Raw genomic sequence first — 12,375 nt, forward strand, 5'->3', positions numbered from 1 at the left:
TATAATTGGTTCAAAAGTCCTGGGAGGCAAGACCTATGCAGAAAGGCTGGAAGAACTAGGGTTATTTGGTCTGAAGAAGTAGAGACTGAGGGGGAATTTGATAATAGTCTTCAAATAACTGAAGGGCAATTCCACAGAGGATGGAAATGGGCTTTTATCCATGACTGTAGGGGCAGGACTAGGAGCAGTGGGCCCAAGCTTCAAGAAGGAGAAATTTAGGTTGGAGGTTAAGAGTGTGGTCAAGCATTGGAACAAGCTACCTAAAGAAATTTTGGAATCTTTATCTTTGGAAGTTTTCAAGACCAGGTTTGACACCTGGCTGGGACAGTTCAGTCACAGACGATCCTACCTTGAGCAGGACACTGGACTAGATGTCCTCACAAAGTCCCTTGCAGCCCTACTTTCCTAAAATCCTATTGTATATTATCGTGGTCTGATTTTTTTACGAAACAAATCAATGCATTTTGCCACCAATATTTTTTAAACTTATACAGGATCAAGATCGTCACTGCCATACAGTTCTGAACTGCCATCATCTAATCAAAATCTCACTCTATAAATCCCTTTTAATGTCAGTTAAACAAATCATAACTTTTAAAACAGCTTTCTATTGATGTAATCAGACAAAGTACTATTGTCCAGCCTATGACTGGGGGTACCAAGATGCCAAAATAATATTTTAGAAGCTATTCAAGATTCAAAAGCCAGGGGCACAGAAAATGGTTTTATAGATTTTCATTTAACCTCTTCCCGAGTCTCATTTGTAGGTGAGGGACCCACTCTTGAAAAAGGTCCAAGTGATGAGAGGAGTTGATGTGGGGAAAAACTTCAGGACTGGGCCTTACAATAGTTCAGGGCTATTCAAATAATAAAGCCCCAGGAGCCACCTGCCCACAGCCTTTTCCCCTCCTACTCCCACCCCCCACCCGTTATACTGGATGTTCCCCCTCCCATCACTGTCATTGCACTGCATAGGTGAAATCCTTGCTTAAAGCTGCACCCCATGGGCATGATCCCCCCCCACTCCCACTCACAGCCATGATCCCTGGCTGGTCTCAGCATGACCCCAGACTCGCCTAGACTGGCTGCTATTGCAGCTGGAGCAATGAGGGGAGCATCAGCTGAGTGAAAGTCCAGGGGCTGCACATTAAACCTTCACGGGCTGTATGCAGCCTGTGGGCTACCAGTTGGATAGGCCTGAAATAACTCCTTAGGCTTTAAACAGAGACCCATCACCTGTCAGTTCACTCACATGCTTCCATGGTATCCCCTCTCGCTGGTATTCCTCCTGTTCCTGTTTCAGAACCAACTGAATAAACAGCTGCTGCAGCTTTTCATTGCAGTAATTAATGCAGAACTGTTCAAAACTGCAAAAAGAAGAGAATTGCTTAGTTTCATATTGAAAGAAAGCTGAAGCATCAAAATTTCCTCTCAAGCAAGAAACCCACCTATTGTTGTCAAAGATCTCAAAGCCATAGATATCCAAGACTCCAATGACTGTGTTTTTCCCATGTATCGTCGTGTCATAGTTCTTCACTTCAATTATATCATTGATGTGCGTCACAATCCAACAGAAAAGGCGCTCATATATAGCCTGCAAAGAAACAAATATTGGATTTAATTTCTCATCTCTCATGTTTTCAATTTTGTTGCATCTACAGGTCTCCGAGACATATTACTCTATAATTCAAAGTTTTTCAGATTACCACTATAGGTTTAAAATCCTGTTAAAAATCAAACAGCTACAGACAAATTTTCAAAACAGATTCTATTATTTTTATAACATGTTTTTAAAATGTTCACAGCTCAATTCATGACACTGGGTACAACAGTCTGAACCCTGTTTCTGAGGCATCTCTAGATCCCATTCATTGTTTGCTGTGTCTAAATATGGACTTGTAGAGCAAAGACTTCCAGGATCTCAAACCAAACAGTTAAAATGATTTGGGCATCTCACAAAGCAACATGGGGAAGATTTAAATGCTACTGCACACCTCAGTTCAAAAGGATGTCTTCCAAAAGGTGAAGCTTTAAAAAAAATAAAATAAAATTAAAAAAAAAAAAAGATGCTTTAAAAAAAAGTTGAAACTTGAGCCACAAAATTTAGTGATTTGTATAACTGCATAACTTTATAGTTGGTAGGGTCAGAAGGGACCTGCACAGATCAAGTCCGACCCCCTGCCATGGGCAGGAAAGAATGCTGGGGTCAAATGACCCCGGCAAGGTGATTATCCAGCCTCCTTTTGAAGACCCCTAGGGTAGGAGCAAGCACCCTTGGAAGTTGGTTCCAGATCCTAGTGCTTCAGCACCTGTATTTATTTATTTATGTATTTTACAATCAAGCACTACATGGAATCTTTTGCTTTAATTTTGAGAATCACAGGACCCTATAATTTGTAGACCAAAGAATTACAGCAGTTGCATGCAAAAACAACCCCCCCAAAAGGGAACATACTAACCTTCGCAAAAGCATCCCTGCCATATGAAGCTTCTTGCTCAGTGTGCTGCTTGTCAATGACATCCCGCCCTGTAGCTACAGTCCGAAAAAGCAGGGCCTTCTCCACCATGTCAGATTTTATTGACAACAGGTCTGCGATGACTGACACAACCTTATTGTTTTCAATCACAGGTGTATCACCATCCACTGAAAATTTCAAATTTCCCTGTAGCAGGTAACAAAGAGAAGATTTGGTCCCCAAGCCTTTCCAATAGTGAGAAATAAAGTAGGAATGTGTCACCTTAGCTTCCTGTGAATGATTTGCTTTTCAGCTCATTAAACACAAGTCATGCCTTTACCCTTTGATGAATTAGGGCAGGGGTGGGCAATTATTTGGGCTGGAGGACCACTTAGGGACTTTTGGTGAGCTCTTACAGACTGCGTCAACAGCCACCCACCCCCGCAACAGCTCACTAAAACTCTCGAGTGGCTCTGCCATCGTTGGGCCTGCCGGGAAGTGGAGTCCAGCCACTGTGCCACCCCGGCCAGCTGCATGCCTGGGGGTGGTGGAACCAGCTGCACGTGCCACACCCGGGCTGCCCCCTACACCTGAGCCAGGCAGGGCCAAGGGATCTGCCACAGGCTGGATGAAATCCCTTGACAGGCTGTATTTTGCCCACTGCTGAGTTACAGCCTAGCTGACCTTCAGGTTCAAACCATTCCCTCAACTTCAGCAAGCAGCAGCAAATCAATGACTAAAAAAGTAAGCTGATTCAATATTTAGCTGCATTAGATGAACATAACATGTTTCCTACAAGTTTGATGTGCTAAGAGTCCAGGTTCTGATACTATACAGAGTGCACAGATTATTTGTAGTACTTCCCATATCTATACAGCTCACCACAACATGCTAGAAACTAGCTTCCAGCTTAATGTTATTCCCCACAAAACTGACATGAATGTTCTGGTGTGTCTGTCAAGCTCAAGATCCCCAACAGCAGTCATGCCCGTCTCACAGGGAAACTTGAGGTTAGCACTGGCAGATACAGGAGCTGGCTTCTTCAGTCAAACAACACCCCCCGCCCCCCAACAGATTCTGTGCAAAAGAACCTGACTTGAAGTACAAATAAAAATGCCTGGCCAACTTGCCACAAGCTCGAGAGCAGCTTACTAAAAGTCATGAGCAAAGAACTTACCAAGTGAAGGATAACAGCCAGAATTTTGTACACAGTCTGAATTTCCTCTTGTTTGAAGCCTATTACTTTCATGGCGTCAGATACTGCTTTGAAGTCTGCACTGTCATTGATGGAACACTGAGGAAAAACAGATTTTAGCTAATAATACTGAACCTGTCACAAATACCAGCAATGATATTGTTGGTGCAACATTAGACAGCCGTTCTGCAATCTGCAACACCTTACAAAACAAGCATATTACAAACTAAGTTACATTTCCTTAGAAGAGACAATGGCAGATCTATTGTTCTATGACAGACCAAGAACTTTTAAAAATAATGTTCAAAATCAAATACCAGATTTGCAGCCAATACAATTCTCTTTTGCATATCCATCCTCTACCCCTCAGAGAATTAATGGACTTGTGGAAACCCCATGTGGTCATATAATCAAAGACTGCATATAAACTGTAGGCGAACGTATCTGGACTTTCCCACTTTTGGAGTACTGTATTTTCTCACATACGACATGCACCTTCCCCTCAACTCCCTCCCAGAACTGGGGTGCATGTCTTCAGTGGGGAAGCAGATTTTCTGCTCAGGATAGAAGCACCCTGCTTTAATTCCTGCTCCACAGAGCAGCAGTTGTGGCATTACTATTCAGGCAGCCAGAGGACTTAATAGTTCATTGCTCTTCACTCCACTGGTATTAAGTAAGGGTCTACTCAAGTCACGATACCACGTATTTTGTGAAACACACAAAATATGCAATTGTCTGCAAAACCAACTTAAAAAAAAATGAAAAACGTAATAAAAATAAAATAGTGGTTTCCCAGTGGGAGCCAGCGGTCCTCTCACTGGCACTGCAGCCTGGTCTTGCAGCCCACCTTGGGAGGGGCAGAGGAGGTAAGTGGGGGCAAAGCACCAGCTGGGGCAGCAGCATGAAGGGCAACAGCCACCTTGCCAAGAGCTGCTGTGCCTGGCTCCAGTTATACTCAAGATGGTGGCCACCCTCTCATCCCTCCACCCCCAGCCAAGGCATAGGCACCTATCTTAATGGGTTATATTTATTAAAGTAAGCATAAATTAGTCATTCTAAATTTAAGCAGATTTAAGTAGACGCCTAGTGTTAATGACTCTCTCCTTTTTAAGGGTCTTGATGTTCCACTAATCAGGCTAACCTTTCTTAGGGCAATTCTGCTATCTGCTAGTTGCTCCTGATCTGCCCCCTTCTATTTCACAGCCCTGGAGATTGTTTAGCAGCTTTCAAAATCATTGATCCAACCATGAAGACCAGTGTTCAGTAACAGATAGAGTTCCAGCTTTAGCTAAGCAGGAAATGGTGGGCCAATCAGCTGAAAATTAGGCCACATACCTGCTATGTGACCACAGCTCTGGAAAAATCTTTTGTTCTTTCATTCTGCCTTTCAAAAACAAGATGTGTATTATATTCCAGGGCATGTGTATGTGAGAAAAGATGGTATTCGATTCTGTTACTGAAATAAGGGTCTTAAAGTGTAGACTGTGTACTAGCTGGTGAATAAACTGTTTGTTAACTCCTTTGTGGGGTCTGCAAGGTCACTAGTAACTTCATCCGACTACCATTTTGAGTTTATCAGCTGGAGGGAGGATGAGCCTTTGCAAAGGGATCCAAAGGTCCATTCTGGATCAGGCCAAAAGGTAAGTTATATGATGTCTTCAGTCTGAAAAGCATCACCAGTATATTCACTGCTGCCCCTCAGAAGAGCAGAGATTGGAAGGCATGCAGCAAATATGTTAACTTTACAAAAAAAAAAAAAAAGGTTTCCTTCCTGATCCTAAGTCCTGACATCTGGAGAGGTCAAATCATACTTTTTTTGTTTCCCAATGCAAAGCTATCAGCTACTAGTTAACACTGACCAACAGCAAGTTATGATAGTTTTGGATGCAGACTCTATTTTACTTAATCTAACTTCTAACTAGAAAGACCTTTAATCTTCTTCTTGCTATGCTGTGCATGCAGAAACAGAACTTCCTATTTTTTCCCCTTCATACTCCTAATCATCAGAGCTGTCTAGGAAGATATAGGAGTGAATTTCCGTCTCCATTAACGCCCACATTAATTCTACCATGATCCTGCAAAAGATCACAAGAGCATTTGCCAAATGAAATTACATAGAATAAAAAGCTGCAATGTCCATGTAAAATAGGATCATTCTCCCTGGCATGATAAAAAAGTGCATATAAAAATAGAAATCTCCTTTAAGTACTTGTTCAGATAGTTCAGACTCTTCCAATTTGCCAAGGCTAGAGGTAAGACTATGTACAGTCTCTGGCAGTAAATGCATTGCAGCAGTCTGATTTGCAGGAGATCAGTTTCTTATGCCTTCACTCTTTCCAGGATTGCTTGAGATTAAGAATAGGACAAAACTGTGCCAACGGACCTATAAAGACAGTATGTTTACACCAGTATTTAAAAAGAAAAAAAAAAAAAAAGAGAACCAATGTTGTAAACACTTACATTGGGGTCATTTCAATAAATCCAGGTTAGAATTACTCCTGAAATAATCAGAAGTAAATTACACCCATTTACATTACAGTGGTGTAGAGGTAGCTTGTCTGCAGCTTATCCCAGTGTAGCCATTTGCTCAACACAAACAGGCTATCCTGCTGCCTCAATGGTGAGGCACTGCAGTAGCTATTTTGTGCAGCTACCCTGGAAAGCTGCATGTATGCCTGCTCTCAATCCTGATATAAATTTATGCCAGTGTACAAAACCAAAGGTTACACTAGGGTAAAAGTGTCTGTCCAAGTCTTATGCTGGAAACTCATATGGACCACAGCCCCAGGTACCACCAGCTTTGTACCCACCATCTTTTCAGAGAAAAGGCAATGTGATTCTGAATTTTTAGATTGATCCCTTACTGCCTGTTCACATGCCAATCCCAAGCAGTCCACCCTCACCACTACACTGCCAACTCCTGTATGGAGGAGGCAGGGCCAAGGTTTTAGTAACCCACCATGGCAGGTGGGCACCATAGTCCTGTATTTTCCTAGTCTTTTAATGACATGACTGGAATTCTCTTTTCTTTCTTCAAGGACAGATACGCTATATGTACAAGTAAAGTTGGTCAAAGATCATATGAGCAAAGTTTTGATTTTAAAGAGTGTTTTGAGATATGCATTTGATATCTTAATTCCCATTTTTGGGTGAGGTTATGGGTGGCATAGAGGAAAAGCCGTGCAGGTCTGACTTGGTGCTTTCCAAATTTGTCTGCCATGTTGCCCTCCACAAGGGGAGCAGGTAACCAGGCAGGCACTCAAAAAACCAAAAAAAAAGTTTCCTCATAAGCAGTACACAAAAAAAAGGAATCATCAGGATTGAGTTCTGCAATTATTCCAAAAATATTTAACTATGTGCAGGAAACTTGCTGTCCTCAAAAAAGGATAAGTTTTCCTTCCTCATCTGCTCAGGGACCTCTTCTAAGAATGTACTGGATGTCAGGAATGGACACCCTCTGAAAGTGATGGCTGTACTGCATTATGCCCACTTTGTCTACTTCCCCTGTAGGCACTAGCTTAGAATATCTGGTAGATCTTTCAGAGGGTGGTAGTATTGGGGCATCTGCCCCAACACCTCTTACTGTATCAGCAGCCTTGGCAATGTCCATGCTGTTGAGTCTAATCCCTTCATCTGTGACTAGAGAAAGTGGAGGGAATGGCCTAAATTCTTCTGTCAGGTCCACAACTGTATGACTTAGTGCCAGAACCCTTATTAAAAACCCAAATAATAGGTTGCACCTTTTATTATCTTCTCACAAGCCTTAAACTGTTGATATGAGGAAGAGCATGAGTGCTTCTAGGTATATTTTCAGTTTTTACACAAGTTACTTGAAACTTGTTGACAACAGCCTCACCTTTAGCTGAGCTCCAGCACGGATATAGTTGTATGAAGAGAGATCTTTCTGAAGGTGTAACGAACGCAATATCTGATCAGAACCTCCTTGGAGAAGCTGTACAAATAGCATAAAAAAAAGAAATCACGAATCAAAAAAAAAAAAAAAAATGTCCTCCAATAATTTTGTGGTTGGAGTACTAGCCCAAGTCATTTACTTATGACCAGTGTTTAATACATTCTGGTCCTTCTTCCTCAGGCTGAATAAACATGATCATAACTTTCCATTTTGATTAATAACATGGAAACCACAGCTGTGGTACTTGATGCCAGACAACTACTACCCAGTGGATTTTCCAGTAAGACGCAATGGTTGGGCAAGTACTGTGGCTGTGACATATGCTACCTGCACCATTACAGAGCCATGACAACAAGGGAAGGGCTTTCCAAGGAGATGTTTTCCACTCACTTGCTTTTGTAGGCAGAAAGACAAGTTTAAACCTCTTAATGTCCCCCTGTGCAGTTATGACATCAAACACATATTTTGGCAAGCTGCAGGAGCAGACAGGTCTCACAGCATGTAGCAAGGAATATACCTTTGGGGATGCAACTTGTTAGAAAGGGACCAACATACCATCACAGCATGCTGAACAGAGGTGGCATGCTGACAGTTCTCTTTATAAAGAGAGAAGGAAGAGGGCTACTCTCACAGGCCAATTCCTTTCCCAGCAGGGCAATGAAGGAAGATTTAAAATGTGCTCCATGCCATGAAGTTACTCAACTCTGAATTTTAGGTGACTTACAAGAAAGAAGAGAATTAGACTTACTGCAAATTAGTTAGTCAAAGCCCAGGCACAATACTATTGTAAATTCACCCATATGCCCTGTTAAGCTTATACAACATTAACACAGAATTGAGTATGGGGAATATTTCACCTCTCTATAGTCCTTTCCTCAAAAAAAAACTAGGTATCTTCAGTCAGCTGCAGAATCTGGAAGAACATCCGCTTAAATGTGATTACAAAAGGAATCCTTCATGGAGTGCTCACAAAAGGAAAGTGTTGATCACTTTGCCTGTAATTTCCCATGGGCATAAGAATAAGTCAGCTGTTTTCTTGGTCTAAATAAGACAGCCTTACCTGGTAAAAAGAATGAAAGCTTCGTTCTCCTGGCTGCTGCACAATCACCCGTGACTGTGAGAAACCAATACAAGATACATATTTTTAGACACTGACAGTGGTGCTTCTTAAATGCCCTCCCTTAGAATACCAATGCAATCATTCAATACCATTAATAAAATTCCTCCCACAAAAAGCTATTTATGAACATTATTAGCTGAGTATGACACAGGGCAGACCCTGATCCATGGGGAATCAAGGCCAACCAGAAACATTACACAGATGACAAAAAACAATGGCCTATTTTTCAAGCTCAACATCTTCAGCAGCAGCATCTATAGCAACAATGGTAACTGTTTTCATGCAGAAATCACACAGAGTCATTTTTAGCATCCAATATAATTAACAGCTGGAAAACAGGAACAGTACCATGTGACTACCAGCAAATGCAGCATACTGTAAACTCTTCTGCTCACATACCAAAGACAGGCAAAGGAGTGGCACCTCTCCACCATTGTTCAAGTTGCACCTTGCTTCTAACCAACCCAAAACCAATGTTTAAAAACAAGGGAAAGAAATTTTCAAAGCAAGTTAAGTCCGACTAAAATACAGCAGAAGGAAGATCATTAAGTTACACTGGAACTTCAAGGTCATAGTAATGATGCAACCACTGACCTCTATAGTATTCTGCGAGTTCAATGAATGCTGAACCCAATGAATTCATAGCAACAAATTTTGTTTTGGGCAGTGTCATTTAACTTTCTTTAAAGCCTTCACTGGCAAATAGAGAATATTTTATGAGAATGAAGTCATAGGGAACAGACTGACATTCACACTGATGTGAACTGCCTTTACACAAGTGTAAGAGTGGAGCAGACAAATATGCAAGCCTACATCTGCATAAGTCACTCCACTCTGGATAAAGCTGCTGCCCAGAAAATCAGGAATAACTATACCAGGGTGTAAGTCACACCAGTAACTTGTGGATGTGTGTCCACAGCTCCAGTCAGTTTCATCCCAGAGTAGTTATGCTCAATGCAAATCCTATTACCAGCTTGCCAACATCTAATGATAAGGCTGTTGTAGCACCTTCTATCATCAGCTTACCTCTGGGTAGCAGCCTAACATTAGTACACTAAATAATGGTAGTGTTGGAGTGATAGTGTAGCCATGAGGGTCCAGGAAATATGTAATAAAAGAGGCAAGAATTTTTGTGGGTGATACCTTTTATTGGACCAATTGTATGGTTAGGATAGATTCAGGTCTCAGAGCTGAAGAAGAATGTACCACATTCAAAAGCTTGTCCAAGTGTATCCCAACCATGCAGTTGATCTGATAAAAGATATCAGCCACAGAAAGCCTTGCCTCTCATATACTAAATAACATAAGTTGCACCCATGTATGTCATATGTTGTGTGTTTGCACTCTCATAAATGAAAGCTTACTGCAGAGTCATGTCTGCTATGATGTTTTTGTTAAGGAGAGTCAGACTACCAATTTTTCTAAGGGAATCATCAGGATTGTGAATCAGAAAAAAATCCATTGAGATTTAGCAAGTTGCTTACTGTAAAAATAATTGTTTTTAAGCTCAGACATGTTTAGCTGACCTAAAATTTTTTAAAAAAAAAATCAGAGACCTCTTTATGAAGCACTGAAAAGGCATTTCCTGTCTGCTAACCAAATAAATCCATATGTGACTTCCAAATAACCCATTTTTAAATTAAAATAGAAATAGGAATAGGATGGCAGTCAAAAGCACTTGATGAAAAGTTTTTATCTATGGCTTCATGGCTTAAATCAGGGGTGCTAAACCTCTAGCCCATGGGCCAGATTCAGCTTGCAGCACCATGTCATCTGGTCCATGGGACTCCCCACAGGCCCAGAATTAGCAACAGGAGAGCTGTGCCTGCTCCTGTACTGCCAAATCTCCAGACCCATAGAGAGCCTTGGGTCCTACGTGCTGGATCCAGCTCCCAATCCCAGCACACAGAGCCAGGAGGGAGCAGTGTTGGGCAGGCAGGACCCAGTCCTGGTGTAGGGGGTGAGCCTTCGAGACCCAATCCTGGCATGCAAGGGGCAGGAGGGAGCAGCATCAGGCTCCCAAGGCCCAATTCTGGCATTCAGGGCAAGGAGGGGGCAGAGCCAGGCCCCAGGGCTCAATTTGGCTCACAGATGGATCCACACCACTCATGTGGCCCACAAGGCCAAAAAGGTTGAGAATCACTGGCTTAAATCATAATGCTATACAGAAGTGTCAAGTGTAAACACTCAGTATATAAACATCAAAATGTTTATTCTGAAAACAGACTATAGAGAAAAGGACAAAAATATAATTATTAGATGGGGTCAGACCTATACATGGAAAGCCATACGATATACAAAAATCCTTTTGAGAAACTGAGCTCATTGCTGTCTCTCATGTTTGACAGAAGTCTGGGTTTCATGTGTGTATCGCCTCTTTTTTTAGCCACTACAGTCTAGAAGCCAAAAAGACATTGTCGTCATCTGTTTCCTGGAAAATGCAATATAAAATTGACAGATGACCATGCAAGATGATGGTATCACTTCAATGTAATACTTAAACAAAGACAATGCTATTTGTATGTATACAGTGAAATCTTCATGTTATTTTTTGACCAGTGAGATCCCAGAGCAAGGAATTTCTGTGGGAGGCAATTGTAGAGATGTTTAATTAATCTCAGATTTGATTTTAGGATGCCACACACACACACCTCCCCCCCCGCAGAAATTCTGTGATGGAAAGAGTTCTGAAAACAATGGTTTTCAAGGTGTGTGTTGCACTAAGTTAGTATCTGTATTACAATATTTTTTCAGTTATACTTTTATTGACTCAGAGCAATTAAGGTCTAGATCTGAAACATCTTCATATAATACATAATAAATGACTTGACATACATGTGGGAGGAAAACAAATAAACATTTTGTGTTTTACAATGTGTAATAATAAATCCAAACCTTGCACTCCACATCTGAATGCAGCTTACCTTTTCTAGTAAGTAATTACTGATATGCCCACCTATAGGGTCTCCTTTGAAATCAAAGTTGATATCCATGTATTTTCCAAATCTGCTGGAGTTGTCATTACGGTTGGTTTTGGCATTGCCAAAGGCTTCCAACACACAGTTGGATTTCAACAACATGTTCTTCACTCTAGTTTATATATACGAGGGAAAACAGAACAGGACAAGTCCTCAAATTGGGGATTCCTAGATTGTACAGTTAATTTCTACTGACAAACCATTTATAGGGGAGGATTTCAACAATAGCAAGACTGCACTGTACAACTTACTCCCTGAAACTAGGTGTTAACTTACATATGGGCAAATATGCATAAAGTGCCGTACTATCCTGGAACACTTCAGCTCAATGGACTGTTAGCGGGCCATTGGGAACGTTAGCATTATGCCTGGTAGTTGCGTGTGAGGGTAGGGTTTGCTCCCCAAGTTTAAGACCAAGTTAAGCAAACACTTGTCTAGGGTGGTTCAGACCAATGATCCTGCCTTGAGCAGGGGGCTGGACTAGATGCCCTCCTGAGGTCCCTTCCAGCCCTACTTTCCCATATTTCTATGACTTCCTGCCTTCAGGCTCTAGAATAGGCAGGGGTGGCAGGATTTCCTGTACAATGTACAGCTACTATGTAGGGGTAGCTGCTTTCCCTGCTCCCAACCTCCTTCACTCTCACCAGTGAGAGAAAACTGGTCCATTGGAGCCTCTGGGGACTTTAAATCCCTGAATCAGATGAAACTCCCCA

The 12,375-nt window shown here is 41.7% G+C and overlaps 1 protein-coding gene across 1 annotated transcript in view; it reads right to left on the reverse strand.

Annotated features, from left to right (window-relative positions):
* MYO1D (myosin ID) overlaps positions 1 to 12,375 on the reverse strand; it is a 274,772-nt gene that overhangs the window by 200,389 nt on the left and 62,008 nt on the right. The window contains exons 4-10 of the mRNA XM_014596285.3: positions 11,609 to 11,774; positions 8,625 to 8,678; positions 7,508 to 7,603; positions 3,634 to 3,750; positions 2,460 to 2,663; positions 1,449 to 1,594; positions 1,253 to 1,367 (exon numbers count right to left, since the gene is read on the reverse strand). Of these exons, the coding sequence (XP_014451771.1) occupies positions 1,253 to 1,367; positions 1,449 to 1,594; positions 2,460 to 2,663; positions 3,634 to 3,750; positions 7,508 to 7,603; positions 8,625 to 8,678; positions 11,609 to 11,774 (898 nt within the window). The remainder of the gene's footprint in view (positions 1 to 1,252; positions 1,368 to 1,448; positions 1,595 to 2,459; positions 2,664 to 3,633; positions 3,751 to 7,507; positions 7,604 to 8,624; positions 8,679 to 11,608; positions 11,775 to 12,375) is intronic.

This window comes from Alligator mississippiensis, chromosome 4, assembly GCF_030867095.1.
Source record: "Alligator mississippiensis isolate rAllMis1 chromosome 4, rAllMis1, whole genome shotgun sequence".
In the NCBI taxonomy this organism is placed as follows: domain Eukaryota; kingdom Metazoa; phylum Chordata; order Crocodylia; family Alligatoridae; genus Alligator; species Alligator mississippiensis.